Source organism: Notamacropus eugenii, chromosome 2 (assembly GCF_028372415.1).
Source record: "Notamacropus eugenii isolate mMacEug1 chromosome 2, mMacEug1.pri_v2, whole genome shotgun sequence".
NCBI lineage: Eukaryota > Metazoa > Chordata > Mammalia > Diprotodontia > Macropodidae > Notamacropus > Notamacropus eugenii.
The window spans coordinates 329,819,263-329,836,303 of record NC_092873.1 but is presented as its reverse complement, the minus strand read 5'-3'; the positions used below and the strand labels follow the sequence as shown (position 1 = coordinate 329,836,303).

At 37.4% G+C, this 17,041-nt stretch overlaps 1 protein-coding gene across 1 annotated transcript in view; it reads left to right on the top strand.

The window, feature by feature from the left end:
• The first annotated feature begins 328 nt into the window (after positions 1 to 328).
• Positions 329 to 17,041, top strand: part of PRKCA (protein kinase C alpha) — a 484,269-nt gene continuing 467,556 nt past the window's right edge. The window contains exons 1-2 of the mRNA XM_072645482.1: positions 329 to 797; positions 3,872 to 3,903. Of these exons, the coding sequence (XP_072501583.1) occupies positions 625 to 797; positions 3,872 to 3,903 (205 nt within the window). The 5' untranslated portion in view covers positions 329 to 624. The remainder of the gene's footprint in view (positions 798 to 3,871; positions 3,904 to 17,041) is intronic.

Sequence of the window (17,041 nt, the reverse complement as noted above, 5' to 3'; positions counted from 1 at the left end):
GGACACACACACATACACACACACACGCACACACACATACACACACACACACACACACACACACACTCGCACACACTCTCGCACTCTCTGGGCATGCTCAGTCGGCGGGGCCGGTTCAGGCTGCTGCCACCACCACCAGCAGCAGGAGTAGCAGCAGCCTCAGCAGCAGCAGCCCCAGCAGCAGCAGCAGCAGCAGCCGCCTCAGCAGCAGCAGCCCCAGGAGCCCCGCTGCTCCCGCGGCCGCGGCTGCTGAGTCGGAAGCCTGTGCAGAGCCAGCCGGGCTGTCAGTGAGAGTGGAGATCGCGAGGGCGCGAGCGCGGCGGCGGCTTGGGCTCCGCACCTGGGGCTCCCCGCGGCCGGAACGCCAGGAGCAGCGGCGGCGGCCCCGGGAGCGGCGGCCGCCGAGGCAGCAGCAGCTGCCCCGGCCGCGTCGGATCGGGCACCGTCCGCTCCTCTCCAGCCAGGACTTCTTGGTCCCCCACCTGGCCCCAGGGCTCCTGCCCTGCCTTCTTCCCGGGGACTGGAGGGAAGGTGTCCGGCACCTCTTGCTCCCCTCCTGCCTCCCCACTCCCTCGTCGGGCTCCGGCTTTCCCAGGGGAGGCAGGTGGTGGCTTGGGGGGGACCATGGCCGACGTTTTCCCGGCCAACGACTCCACCACGTCTCAGGACGTGGCCAACCGCTTCGCCCGCAAAGGGGCGCTAAGGCAGAAGAACGTGCACGAAGTCAAGGACCACAAATTCATCGCCCGCTTCTTCAAGCAGCCCACCTTCTGCAGCCATTGCACTGACTTCATCTGGTAGGCGCACGCCCCAGTTGGACTGGGGTCGGAGAGAGTGGAGGGCGGGGGAGAGGGGAAGTGTGGGGTAAAGGCGGGGCGCGGTGGGGGAGGGTGGTGGTAGAGAGAGGCACCGGGACAGGCACAGTCACCGACGTACTCAACCCGAAGTGCCCGTGGGCAGTTGCACTTTCACACCTGGGCACACTCATCGCCCTGGCACTCAGCTGACACGCCCATGCACACTCACTCACTCACACTCACTCACACCTCAGGGAAAGCTGAACAACAGTAATGTATACACACACACACACACACACACACACACGCAGGCTGATCCGCCCACAGAGCTTAGTGGCGGAGAAACACCAATGGACACACACTAAAAGATACAAACACACCCACACCTACTATCATTCACTTTACTGACATCCCCTCCACGCGGTGACAAACCCACTGGCGAGGTCTACCCTGACAGTTTCTTTTTGGCATTCCCTGGCAGGCTATGAAATAGAGGCTGGCACTGCCAAGCATTGACATTTACACACACGCGCACACACACACACACACAGACGCTGATAAATTCAGGCTGCCCTCGTCCACATGCGCACACTCGCACAGGTTGTAGAGCAATGATGTGTGGCTTTGTGGGCCAAGGAAAAAAATTAAAAAGCCAAAGAGAGAAGAGTTTCCGTAGTCTTGTCAGGAGAACCGCACACAGGAGAAACTGAGGAGCTGCTGCAACTGTGCTGTCACTCATTCCAAACCTCTTCTTTGCTAGAGGGCGTGTGTTGACTCTATGCGTGTTCCTTTCCTTCCAGCTTCCACTCCACTGAACCTTGTGCCCCCGCCTACTGTAGCTTATAACTGCTGGGCACAGAAAGATTTCGACTTTTCTGAGTAAGCAAGCAGAGAGTGAATGAGAGAGAGAGAGAGAGAGAGAGAGAGAGAGAGAGAGAGAGAGAGAGAGAGAGAGAGAGAGAGAGACAGAGAGAGAGACAGAGAGAGAGAGACAGAGAGAGAGAGACAGAGAGAGAGAGAGAGAGACAGAGAGAGAGACAGAGAGACAGAGAGAGAGACAGAACGACAGAGAGACAGAGAGACAGACGGAGCGACAGAGAGAGACAGAGAGAGAGAGAGAGAAAGAAAGAGATAGAGGAGCAAACTGTTGCAAGCATGTGGGGGCAGAGGTGCATTAAAACAGAGTAGGCAGAGGACAAGAGGAATTTAAAATAGACCCTGTCAACCCCAGATTAGTTTTACAGGTCTGTAGATGAGAAGATTCTTTATTTAAGAAAAATGCTATAAGGAATAAAAGCACCTGATAATTATTTAAAACTAAAGATACATACAATTGGGCATAAAATTACTAGGTGGAGGAAAGTAGTTCTTCCTCCCCCTCCCCCCAAATTGTTACTTTATACATTTTTTTCTGTCTCTTGTTCATAAATGTAGGCAGTCTGCAATACTTTGCTAAATGAAGTAAATCCTTAATTCTATACTCTAAAAGACCTACATTGAAACTACATCCTAACTCCAGCCAGCTGTTTCTTATAGGCATCTTGTTGTCCCAAAGGGGTTAAAAATACAGTAGCTCAGTGTAAATGTCAGTGTTGGGCATTTGACTCAAATTGGTGGATTAGTGCTGTCATCCTTCTAAAAAGAATAGCACTCTAAGAAAAAGAAATTATATCAGAAATTATAATTTGAATGAAGTTGTTATACTCAATGATAGTTACAGATGTAAATATATGAAATATATGTGAAATATATGAAATAAGTTAGAGCATCAGAGCAAAGGAAAGTAGCAAATATTGTAAGAGTATGCTTTCTATCTCCATTATTTAATGGAGGTATTTTTTGCTTACTTCAGGCTCTTAATGCTTCATTTTTTATTGTTACATCCCTTAAAAACAGAACTCTATTTTCTGGTTAGTTCTGAATTCCACTGTGCATCATTTAGTTTATATGTTCCTAGTATCAGAGACTAAAGGAACAAAACTCTTCTGAGTTGACAGGCAAAGTGAAATGGACAATAAAATATCCAGACAATTCAAACAATTCACCTGCCCCTATTGTTACTTCAATTATTTAGATGTTTGTGGTAAAAGTTTTTTTCTTTTCTCTTTCTTCTTTCCTTGCTTTCTTCCTTCTTTTCTTTTTTCTTTTGACCTCATAGCTAGACAATTGCTTCAGTTACTAATTTCACTTATACTAGTGTGCTCTAGTAACATTTTCTAATTATCAGTTGATTTATAGTTTCTACATTTCCCAAAGTTTTTATTTGCGTCTTGAAGCAGTGAAGCTAAATGTTTCTATTTAGTGTATCATATTAGAAAGCACTCTAAACTAATCTGCATTTTTGAATTAGTTTTAATTCAGCTATTTTGGGGGGGGAGAACTGCTTTGCAACTTAATATTTATTTTAAGTTGTTTTTATCTTGACACCGTTTTTACTCTGGATACAGATAGTATCAAATGATTCCTAAAAACCCATGTCTGTACATAAGGTTAACTCAGTAAATATTAAATGATTATTCATCTCAAGTGCAAACAACAGATATAAAATTGGACACTTACAGCCAAAATTAAATCTTAAGAAAGTTTGCTTTCACAAATTCTAGGCATTGGGAAGTCAGTATATCCTAAATAAACTTTTAACAGTTTGATAAGCTTAGTTATGCTGTTTGTAGAGGGAGAAAAAGCCTACTCAGTCCTTAGTGATAAAAAAATTACAGTTGCTTTTTATTCCAGTGGGTGTACTTTGGAAAACAAATAGTACAATTTTTAATGTCACACCTGTAAGTTTTGAAAGCTGAGTATCCACAGCATAGGTACGCAAAGATGAAAACTGTGACACTGTAAAATATTATACAGTGTAGGTCCAGGGTAGTTTGTGGAAGTGTTTTCCAAAGTTGAATCTATAAAGGTGGTAATCTGAGCATTCACTGCTCTGAAGTGTGTTTTTATTAAAAGATCAGAGGGTTTTATTGGATAACCTTTAATGTGTAAGAATAGCTTGCGCCTTATTTTCCTTGAATGTTATTATCCAACACAAAATTTCTTAAGAGATTTTGTTCTTTTTTTTTTTTCAGGGGGTTTGGGAAACAAGGTTTCCAGTGCCAAGGTAAGTGATGTGGTTTTCTTGGCTAGGTATATGTATAGTCTGTTGGATTTTTTTTTTAAAAATATGGTAGAAATGATGAAATCTAGGGCATGAAATGAATACACCAGACAGGCAAAGTATATCAAGTCAGCTTTTTCTTTGCAGGAAAAGTATATAGTTGTCTAACTGGTTAAATACTATGAAATCTGAAGAATCAGTATCTGGGTCTTAAAAAAAATAATTTACGAAAAGAAATAACTCCTAATCTTCATACAGGGTGGCATTTCTTCCTCCTAAAAAAAAAAAAAATTTTCTGTATTTTTTTTCCAGGGAATGTTCTTGTCAGAAACTACTGTCTGTGTGTGGGTGTTTAGGAAAATGGATCCATTTTATATTCATATGGCTTTTCTTTCCTGTTCTTTGTTTTTCATCATTATCTGTTTTACCTATGCACTGAGTTGTACTGATTACAATTCAGGTGACACAGAGTTCCTGTGCCAAATTTTTTAAAATCCATTTTAAAATTGTATGTACATTTGATAGTGCATTCAATTTTTAAATGGATTAAAAAAGTTTATCATGACTGTAGGCCTGATTGCCATCCAGAACCAAGTTTGTACCTACTAACATAGTAGGAACTGATATGATAGCATCTGGAACCTGTAATATTATGTTGCAGCACTTCTATTTTCCATAAATACTCATCAAGTAATATAATACCCTTTCATTGTGAAAAAGAAACAAATCCTTTTAGGAATGTGCTTTTGATTAGAGCAGCATTAAATTCATGCAGAATTTCTAATTTTTTAAAGTTTCCACACCCCATGGAATGTCATTTCTGGCACCTAAAAATAATGATAAAAATAGTGAGCCTCTATAAAGAGCTTTAAGATTTACTAAGCATCATCCATGCATTATCTCATTTGATTCTCCATCCCCTCCCCCCCAAAAGAAAAACAACCCTATGAAGCAGGTGCTGCTATGCCCATTTTATAGGTAAGGTAACTTAGGCTAAGAAATGTATTTGACTTGTCCAAGGTTGCACAATTAGTAAGTATTTGAGGCAGTATTGAACTCAGGTTTTCCCACCTCCAAGTCTGATAATTCATCTACTATTCAACTAGCTGCCTTTACTTATGTGAATTATGCATACTTTAAGATTTTCTTAGCCCATCCTCTGTCTAGTACCTTTATCAAATATTTTGTGATGATTTACTAAACTGGAAACCAGATATTCCCATTCAGAATATCAGTTTTATCTATTAGCTATGTGTTAAATGCTTTTGACAGTTCAGAAGAGAATGTAGATGGTGGAATTTTATTACCTTGTTAAATTTTATATACTCTTGAAAAACAAACTGAGCATGCTAGAACCTCATAATTTCATAGAGGTAGTCATGGCATAGTGGATAGAGAACTGGCTTCAAAGTCAGAAAGACCTGAGTTCATATCCTGTTTCTAATATATACTGGCTAGGTGACCCTGGATAATTCACTTAACCTTGAAGTGCTTTAGGAAATTCTGTAAAACTTTAAGTTCCAGAATAGCTATAGATTGGTATTGGTAGAGAGAGTTTTCTACATGAATGAAATCACAGGTCTAGAAAGGAAAAATTCCACTTTTTTGGTCTTTGATACATTGATATATTTCTTTAATGACTATTAATTTAATAATAAAAATTTAAAAATTAAATAGAAATCAAAAAGAAATATTTTGACCAGAAAATAGTGTTAAAATTATTTGTTTCATTAAGTAAATTATTGAAAAAGCTATAACAAAACAGAAGTATTATATTTCCCTTTTTCAAGGATAATTTTCTCATAGTACTGTTTTCATAGCTAGTTACATTTCCAAAACTCCATGATAAAGTGAGGCCCATTTCTTATATTCACTCTGTAATCATGCTTTAGATTTGAGTATTTTCTTATATGATCATTCCCTAAAATCTGCATTCTCTTACAACAAAATTCTTTCTTAAAGTCTTAATGAATGAATTCTTTGGGGAATTAGCAGTATATATCTAGGCAAACATTTCTTACGAGAGGGGAGGATAATAATTAGACACTTTGCAAATCTCTTAGTGTAGATTAAAGGAAGAGAAGAAGCAACCATTTTCCTAAGTCAGGGAATTTGACTTTAATAGCAGAGGTTTGGTTTTTTAGCATTGTATGATTTGAGGGAGTCAAAAGTGCTGAAGTTAGCCTGTTTTAAGTCTGCTGCATCTAATTCAGTGCAACATAATAGTAAGTCTTGATGGTGTGGATCTGGAATTTGGTTGAGTCTGTAGGGCACCTTGTTAAGAAAGCAATTAGTTGAGTAGATTATTTACTATTGGATTCCTCTCTGGTTTTCACATCTAAGAGAAACTGAGCATAACTATCAGAATATTGCTAAAAAAAAGTGATTTCCTATTTAGAAGAATTCAGTCTGCCGCTGTTGGATCCCCTCTAAGATCCTGAATTCCCTTGAAGAGTGTTTAATCTGGGAAGTAGAAAAGAAACTCATTAGAATGTTGTTTTATCTCTAGGACAATATTATAATGTGACTGTGATGACTGCATTAGGAGATTATTTTGTGCGCAAGTGTAACTCATTGCAAACCTGATACATAAAAAACTGGATTGACAAAAATTTGAGAGGAATTACTTGCTTTACACAAATGTCTTTTGTTTTACTAAAGGATTACCACATCAATTTTTTAAATTATGAAGTTCTCTCCTGCTTTTAAACTAGACTTTGCTTTGAGCAAGACTCTGGCATGACATCTATAGCATGTAAAATGAGGCACATCTGTTTTTAACATAGACTTATTAGTCATCTCTCTGTCTCTCTGTCTCTCTATCTTCCCTCTCTCTCTCTCTCACACACACACATGCACCCTATAATTTTAATAATGTTTGGAACTCAGAGGTACAGTATTTTCCTCCAGTGATACAGAAAAACAACTCCTTTCTACCCTAGTCTTAGAGTGTTGCCTAGGGATACAGAGGTTAAAGTGGGATTTGCCAATGATAATACAGCCTATATATTTCATTCTAAGGACTTGAAACTACTTCTTGATTCTCAGGCTGTCTATCCGTTAAGTCTAACTGTCTGTCACCTCATTATGTAATTTGCATTTTATGAGAGAATAGTGACTAGACAGTGAACCTTCTGGTCTGGAAGACTTGATTCATGTACGTTCTCTGATGCGTATACTAGTATCTGTATGGCTCTGGGGAAATCACAACCTTCCAGAACCCCTGGCAAGTCTCTTAGACTATAAGTTGCAGAGTAATATATCAGCTGATCATTAAGCATTTATTATGCTTTTGTGTTGGGCACTGTGCTAAGCACTGGGAATATAAAGAAAGAGAAATAAAGTCCTTACTCTCTTGGAGTTTACAATCTAACAAGGGAGACAATATTCAAACAACTATATACCAACAAGATATATATATAGGATAAATAGAAGATAATTTCTGAGAAAGGCACTAGCAGTAAGGAGAACCAGAAAAGCTTCTCATAGAATGTGGGATTTCAGCTGAGACTTGAAGGAAGCCAGGAGGTGGAGACAAGGAGAGATAGAATTCCAAAAAGTTATTCTGTAGGAATGGTGGTAATCCTGAATTGCTGAAGGAAGCGTCCTCACTTGGAGTTCCTTACACAAGTAAAGTTATGGGTCCCTACCCCCATCCCCAAGTTATGATTGCACATTTATGTATTACATAATACACAATATAACAAATCAATTGTACACATATGTAAAGTGATCAGCACTTAAATAAAAGCTCCTACAGCTGATCTAATTAATCCCTGTAGCCTTGTCCATAAAATGAGGCTAAACTATGACATCTAATGTTATTGCTACCCAATAAAAACTAAAATAGCAATTAAGAGAATAGTGGTTGAAGAAAGAATAGAATTTTAATCCCTAAAACTGAGTTTATAATTTATGGAATCTTATAGGGTAAACCTGTGCAATGAAGGGGAAATATTATCTTTCAGAAGGCTGAAATATTCTTTCCTTCTTTTTCTTCTTTAAATAATACAAAAATGGAAGCTGGAATATTTTTCTGAAGTTCTATTTGACAAATTATTCCCTTTGGTTTCGTAACAGCTTAACCTAATGGAACTTACCTTGTGTTCTTATTTATTTTGTAGCACAGGTGTACAACACTGAAAACTGATCTCCCCTGTGCAGTTTACACAGGAGGATCCTGTTGTGAAAAAAGAGAAATAAAGAACAGTTCACTCAGCAAGCAGGCAGTCAGTGAGTTTTAGACACCAATAAAATGAAATATTTTTCTTTAAGTAGTTTCCAAAGGTGAAGTATATGCTTCATTTTAGTTAAAATCACCCCTATATTATGCCTCATTTTGTCACATTCTGATTTTGGTACAGTTCAAAGATCTCAGTAGGATCCTATATTTGTTTACATTGCTTAATTCTCCAAACATCTTTGTGAGGCTGGTGGAGTGTACAGGTAAATGTCCCACCATTCAGTTGAGAGAATAGACATATGATGAGGGTAGGTGATTTGTCTAGGAGGATTCTGATGCAGATGGAGCTGATGTCTAGGAAACCTGTCACTACACTGGTATATTTGGTCCTAAAGTATCTAAGAGCAGCTGTTACAATACAGTACTGTATATTCTAATTTAATGCTCAGATGATTGGGTTATTTTCTCCTTTCCTCCTGGGCCAGTGTAGTTGAAACAATATGATCTGCTTACTCTCATGGTTGGAAAAGGGAATGAGCCAACTCCACTTTCTTCTCTTCGGGTTTAGCTAGACCAAGAGCTGTCTCTAGTTACACAGGATAGAAATGAACCCTGAAAATGCAGCCTGATTATTGGATGTGCAGAGTTAGAACTTTTAAAGCTCACTATTATCTGTCACTTTACTTTTATCTTTTTTTTGTCTTTTTTCATTTGTTTTCTTCATCTTTATTTACTATTGTCACAATTCCTTGCAACAAATATTTATCAGGTACCTAGCTTCAGGCCAGACAAATAGAGTCCCCACCTTGAAAGAATTTCCATTGTTCAATCTAGGTTCAGACCTGCTTTGCCAGGGTCCATTTGACTAAGACTTCTTAGAGAGACAGCATTAAAATAAAATTCTGCGACCTGACCATTCACCAATAGGAATTGATTGTCTTTAAATGGTCAAAATATGGATGGTCAGAAACTGCCACGTTCACTGGCTTTAGATTGCCCTTGTGTTCTGTTCTTATCTTGAATCATCTTACTGCTAAGAATTTAGCAGGTATTATTACTTAACCTATACCCTGAAGTGAGGTTCTGTGGTTAAGAGTTCTAAGAGAAATCTATTCCTTTCCTCTCTTCCTGTTAGTGTGTATTTTAGTTTAAAAGCCAGTAGATCTTTCCATTAGCTACTGTGAGTAAAGGGGTGTTTCATATTTGATCTATAAGAACCAAAGACTGTGTTTGATGGAGGAAGAAGCTCAGTTTGTAGCAGAAAAAGTATCAAAGCTGAGAAACTTATGAAAAATAAGGTGATATAAAGTCAGGTGGGCACTTGTTTCAGTCCTAGTAGAATTCCAGAGTAGTAAAGTAAGAGAATAAAATAATTTTAATCAAATAGAAAGGAGAAAAAAAAGGGTCTTAGAGTCTTCAATAATGCAAAGAGATAATATGGTAATAAGAGGGCATGTGAAACTAACTGCCTTCTGTGAAAATCTTTAAAAATAGGTATGCATCTTTCTGGGTTGGTTTACCTTAGACTTTAGCAAACTGTGTCAATGTATGATAATTTTCTTTTCTCGTTGGTATTTTTTAAAAATGTCACCAGAATTTCTCACAGTGTCCCCCACCTCTTCTCTTCCCAGAGAACAATCTCATATAACAATATTATATTTTAAAGAAAAAAAGGACTAAAAACCTGGTCAACGTATCAAAATAGTCTGAAAATTTATGTAACATTTCATGCCTCAGTGCACCTCTACTTCAGCAAGGGTGTGGGATGGGAGTTTCTTCTTATTTCTCTTCCTCAGGGCCATGCTTGTTTGTTAGAATTTTGTAATATTCACTTTTGATTGTGGTGATTTATTCCATTTATATAGTTTTAGTCATTGGGTATGTTGCTTTCTTGGCTTTCCTTATTTCTCTCTGTCATATAAAGTGTGTCAATTTTTCCATGCTTTTCTGTATACCTCATATTCCTCATTTCTTAAAGCAGAGTAATATTCCATTTCATTCATGTACCATACTTTATTTAGTCTTTCCCCAATCAGTGGACATCTACTTTGTTTCTAATTCTTTACCACCATTAGAAGTGATGCTATGAATATTTTGGTGTACATAAGGACATTCTTCTTTACGTTCTAGAGATATAAGCTTAGGGGGGCAGTCTCTAGTTCAAAGAGTAGGAATATTTTAACCTATTGATTTGCACAATTCCAAAGTGCTTTCCAAAGTGATGCTTTCCACCAACAACAGATGAAATACTGTGATGGTGTATAGGGAGTCTCACAACTCCTCCAACATTGATTATTCTCATATTTTGTCATCTTTTGCCAATTTACTAAGTATGAGGTAAAACCTCAGGGTTGTTTTCATTTCATTTATATTTTATTATTAATGATTTGGAGTATTCTTTCATATGGTTGTTTGTAAGCATTTTGCAATTCTTTGAAAATTGTCCATATCTGTGACTAAATATCTATTGGGCAATGGATTTTGGTCTTTTATATAAATATATCAGTTTATGAATCTTATCAGAGAAATTTGATAGAAAAATTTTCCCACATTTGAACACTTCCTGCATCCTAGATGCATTAATTTTGTCTGTGCAAAGACTTTTCAGTTTCATGTAATCATTATCTATTTTATGTTTTATAATTGTTTCTCTTACTTGTTTACATTTACCCATAGCTGTGAATGGCATATGGTTGGCTTCTCTGCTGATTTTTTAATGAATGGTATGCTGTTTAATATTATGGTCACATACATATACATTGAGAATTTATGGTGGAATATATTTTAAGTTTATTGGTCTTAGCTTAACTTTTTCCATACTGCTTTCCAGTTTTCCCAAATAGGGAGTTCTTCCTACCTCAGCCTTTCTAGCTGTTGAAAGGAAAATTCTTTGGGCTTTCACTGATTAAAGGGCCAAAACTCAGAACAAAGTGAGTTAAAAGGAGTTTGTTATAAGTAGGTCAAGGTAACAACCCCTTGTTAGGTGGATCATCAGTGATGACTAAGAGATGGAGCCAGCTTTTATTGATAACTTTCATAATGAAATGAAGACGATTAGTATAGGTACATATCAGTAAAAGAGGTTGGGCTCTTACATATGAATTCCTTCCTAAGATAGGAATATGGGATATATATATATATGAGGGGACTGTCTCTTCCCAACACTGACTGACAAGCATGTCTGGGAACAGTGGGTTATTGAGTCAGCAAAACTTTCAATACAGTCTTCTTACCCATTATACTTTACACACTTCCCTACATAGTCTGAGATTCTGTGACACTGGACTTCTTGATGTTTCCCAAACATAATATACTCATGTCTTGACTCCTAGCATTTTTATTGGATGTTCCCCATGCATGGAATGCTGTCCCTCATTTCCACCTCCTGGCTTCTCTGGCCTCCTTCAAAGTAGATATAATTCCATTTTCTACATGAAATTTTTCCTGATCCCCCTTAATTTTTATCCTGTATATAATTGCTTTGTACTTGGTTGTTTGCATGTTGTGTCCTCTTGAACTCCTTGAGAACAGAGACCATCTTTTGTTTTTCTTTTTATTCCAAGCACTTGGCAAAGTATCTGCCACAAAGTAGGCTTAATTGACTTTTCTAAGTAATCTATATTTCCTGGTTTATTAAATACTGGGTTTTTGAGTCCCATCATTTCTGATTTTTTTCCATGTCCTGTTGATCTACATTTTATTTTTCAACCAATACCAGATTTTTTTGATGAAATGCTATTCCACCTTTGTCCCTACCTCTTTTCATTGTTTCTCTTGATATTTTGGGTATTTTCTTTTTCCAGATTACTTATGATGTTATTTCATTGAGTTCTGTAAGGTATTTCTTTGATTGTTTGATTGGCAGGTTTATGACTATAAATTAGCTTTTGTAGTATTTTCATTTTTGTTCTGTTGTCATAGGCCAATCATGAGTGCTGAGTATTTCTCCAGATATTTAATTCTTCCAGTTTTTCATTATTTCTTTAAGGTACATTTTATAATTTAATCTTTGCAAGTATTTTGTGTTCTTTGGCAGATCAATCCCTACATATTTTGTTCATTTTGTAGTCATTTATAAGGGAATTTCCCTTTCTATTATTGCCTCTTGGATTTTGGGTCTGTATTTTTATACAAATACCCTTGAGTTCTGTGAATAAATTTTATAGCTTACAACGTTACTGAAACTACTGTTTCAATTATTATCTTTGCTTATTCCCTATGATTTTCTAAGTAAACTATTATGCCAGCAGAAAACAGGAATAGTTTTATCTCTTCTTTGCCTGTCTCAATACCTTTAATTTTTTTTGAGGTGAGTGGGAAATCTTTGCTATTATAAATTTATTGAGAAAACTTTTATTGTCTATTGTATTCTACTATTCTATTGAATTCTATTGCATCTGATGTTTGCTTTTGGTTTTAGATAGATAATTTTTATAATGTTTGTTATCGATGCAGATCTAAATTCAGCACACTCTTGGTTTAGGTTCTGTGTTGGGAAGATAGAAGCCCTGAGAAGTCACTGAACATTTAACAAAGGAGGTTTATGTTGCCCTAACACAGCAAGGATATGCAACAGATATAGGGACACTCATCTTCATCTAAGAGTTCATCTGGGTAGGATGGCTCACTAAATCTTTGAGGTGCCAACTACATGCTGCTGGGACCTTTTTACCCACAGATCAGAAAGCTTCAAAAGGGAAACTGGGGCCAATGAGGTTTTATAGGGGGAGGAAGATGTCTCAGAGAAGTCAGAGAACTACTGTACTGGTCCCATCAAAATATTGAAAAGTCTCCTATGCCTATAATTTGTAAGACTTTTAGCATAAATGTGTGTTGTACATTGTCAAAGAACTCTTTCCTCATCTAGTGAGATAATTATGTGGTTCTGAATGTTTTTATTTTTATATTACTATGTCGATTGTTTCCCTAATATTGAACCATTTTTGCATGACTGGTATGCATCTAACTTGATCATAATGAATAGATCTTGGATAAATTTTGAGAGTCTTCAACAAGATTTTATTAAAATTTTTAAAATTGTTATTTATTAATGATATTAGTCTGTAGTTTTCCTTCTGTATTTTAATTTTCTCTGGCCTAATATTAGGACTATATTTGTCTAAAGAAAAAAAGTTCTTTTCCAATTTTTGAGAATAATGTTTATAGTGATGGTAGTAGCCATTCTTTTAAAAGTCTGATAGAATTCTTTAACTCTATCAGGACTAGGAGCCTTTTTTGTTCTTTGCTAGTTCATTTACTTCTAGTTCTATTTCTTTAGATCATTTAAAGACAATTAGTTCTTATTGGTAAATGGTCTAGTGGTAGAGTTTTATTTTAATGCTGTCTCTTTAAAAAGTCTTAGCCTCTGGCAAAGCAGGTCTGAACTATGATTGGACAATGGAGATTCCTTCAAGGCTGGGCTCTTTCTTGCTGGGTAGGTACCTAATAAATATTTGTTGTATTGAATTGTGAAGATAGCAAATATAGATGAGGAAAACAAACAAAAGAAGATAAAGTTATAAGCCTGGATAAAGTAAACTATAGATAAAATAAAGCTTAGAGTTGTAATTTCTCCACATCTCTCCTGATAAGACTCCCTTATTTACACAGCCCCACCTTAGGGTCTCCTTTCCTCACTCTTCCAACTGCTTCCAGAGAGATTTTCCTAAAGATTAGTTCTGAGTCTCCTACTCAGGAAACTCCAATGGTTCCCTTTTGTTTCTGGAATAAAATATAAACTGCTGTGTTTTGGTTTTTAAAGCTCTTTACAACCTGGCTCCTTTATGGCTTTTTTAGACCTCTTACACTTTATTTCTTTCTATACACTCTGTCATTCAACTACTTAGCCTGCTTACTAGTCCTTGAATAGGATACTTTGTATCTTGTCTCCTTCCCTTTGCACTAATTGTTCCATGGGTCTGGGATACTTTACTCCCATACCTTCATTTCTTACAATCACAGGCTTCCTTCAAGCCTCACGTTAAACACCACTTGCTGCTGGAGGCCTAGACTGGTCTCCTCCTCTGCTGGTGCTTTTCCTTCTGAGATTATATGCTCTGTATTGCCTCATCCTGGGTCATCTCCAGACATCCTGATGAATATCTGGTCACAAGATTCAGATGGCTGTGGAGGAGAAGTGAGGCTGGTGACTTCCACAGCCCTCCCTCACTCAAAACAAAGTCAAGTGCAAATCATGTCATTATTTCTCTGATGGCATGGTGTTCTTCGGCAAGGAAGAACAAATACACATACACACGTATGCTCTGTATATATCTTATCAGAAATGGGGTGTATAAGGTGTTTAAGGAGGACTTGCATCTCTGGTGTGAGGGCTTGTTAAGCCATTTTCAAGGCTACTTATCCACCCTTGGTGTCCACCTGGCACTCAACTCTCACCTGGCTGCAAGAAATTTTAGCATGCTTAGTGGCCACACACCCTGGTAAACTCTCTCAGCACATAGGCTAAACTAGGTTGTAACCAACAGGCTTCAAATGCCTCATCCACTGTATCCTGATCCATTGCCAGTCGTCTTGACTTTTGTCTTGCCACTGGACTTTGATAACTCTGGAAGAGAGAATGATGCTAATGACTTTGTACAGCTCTGCTTCGCTTAAATCCCATTCACTCATGAGTCAAATCACCTCATGATGGCATTGGTCTTCTTTGAAAACGAAGGACAAACAACAACATTTTGAATATTGCTATTTATGTAAATACTGTTTCCACCGTGATAATGTAAACTTTTTAAGACTGACACTTTTTTCTTCTTTTCACTATAATTAACACAGTGACTAGCTGATAGTTAGCACTTAATATTCATTAACTGATTGAGCCAAAATCAGACTGTACAAACTAGTTTGTTCTGTTATTTTCAGTTAACATTATTTCATCTAAGCATTTCTAGGTATAATTATAGTTCCTGTTCTTGTGGTTTTTAGAGTTGTATAAAATTGATCTGGTTAATATACTGTAGTTTGCTAACATGATCTGGGCTTATTCCTTAGAGGGCATAACATCTTTTCTGGATGGGTCAGTCTGTTGCCACGATGGGTCAGACAGTTTACTTGGCTACTTGTCTATCTCCTCACAAAGCATGCTATCTCTGCTAGATGGATTGATTGGTGGACTCCTTGGACTTGCTCTTTAATGGGCAGCTGTAGATAACTCACCTCAAAGCTTGGTGCTTTGTGCTCTTTTAGCTGTGTCATACTTTGCTTTTTTGGAAAGGATAGAGACCCTTAGTCTAGTATTTGCAAAAATCTCTCTAATTCTGCTTCCTCAGGACCTCAGGTATAGAATTTATCACCTCCTGGTCTATCAGTCAGTAAACATTTATTAAGCACCTACTATGTTCCAGGTACCATATTGAGCACTGGGGACACAAAAGAAGACAAAGGACAGTCTGGGTTCTCACCAAGTTTCATCTAGGGGAGGGAAGCAATAGTGCAAGTAAGCAAGTACTTTATGTACAAAAAAAAAAATCTATATAAATTGTTAAAATTCAGCAGAGGGAAAAAGGTACAATTAAGAGAGATGAGAAAAGCTTCCTATAGAAGATGAGGTTTTACCTTGGACTTGAAAGAGGTCTGGAAAGCCAGGAGGTGGAAACAAGGAAGGAGAGTCTTGAGGACAACCCAGTGAGTTAGGAGATGAAGTGTCTTATTCAAGAAGGAATAATAAGGATGCCAGTGTCCCTTTATTTGAGAGTATTTGGGAAGGGGTATAAAGTATAAGAAGCCTGGAAGGGAGACAGGAGGAAAACCAGGTTATGAAGGATTTTGAATGCTAAAATGGATGTTATATTTGATCCTGGAGGTGATAGGGAGCCTCTAGAGGGTGGTGCTGAACTTCTTGGTTCAGAACTGAGTTATCTCTCCCTCATTTATGTGTGCCCTCACCTTAATTTATAGAGATTTAGTAAGTACATAGCCCAAGTCTTCCTCTCTGCTACACTTGTGAGTTGCTAGGAATTGTAGCAAAAACCTAGAAGTAAGCTCCCTCTTTGTTTCTTTTAGCCTTTTTCATATGCATATGAGCTACTTAAAGTCTCCCTCTGGAAGGTGAGAGAGGGAATGTTTCTATCTTACCTAAAAGGGCCAACTCTTAAATCTCATTTTCTCTGTCTTTGCCCCTAGAGACTCTCAACTTTACTAAAATTTAAAAGGAATACACTCTTATACTTGTTTATTTTGACAAATAAGCAAGGTCCTTCACATTTATTTCATTTGACCCCTACGACGGCTGTTACCATGCACTATGGCAGTAATAATCTAAGTTATTTATTTTTCTTGGTGTTACTTAGTCACCCCCAAAACATTTATTAAATAGTGATTTCTTTCTCCACTGTATTACTTCTAGTTTGTTACATATTAAATTGATAATAATAGTTCAACTTCATTTCTGTAGTCTCTTTTATTCCACTCATTAATCATTCAGCTTTAAAATTAATGCTACATGGTTTTGATAATTTTCAATGTTTGATATGTATTAAAAATCTGGTAGGTGATATAACCATCATTATTTATTTCAAAATGGCATTCTTTCTAGCACATTCTTCTATGTAATTTCATGATAAATTTGTCATTCTAAAAAAAAATTACATTTGGAGTGTTCAATCCAATAGTACATATACCAAAATATTCTGTGAGAGCTTTAAATTAATATTACATTAAACATATGTATGAATTTGGGGAATATTGACATCTACGTGATATTTAGTTGACCTACTTAGGAGCAAAATACAATATAAGCTCATTCTGTTTATAGGGCACCCCAAAAGTCAGTGTGATTTTTAAGCTATGCTAAGAATTTTGGGGTACACTGTATTTAAGGCAATGTGTTATCCCCAGTTGGTTTGGGCCACAGTGAGGGAGAAACTTTCTTTGATATGGGGTGAAAAAATAAATCTAGACTAGCTTTTAATAAGTATGCTTCACCAAGCTAGTATAAATCCACCA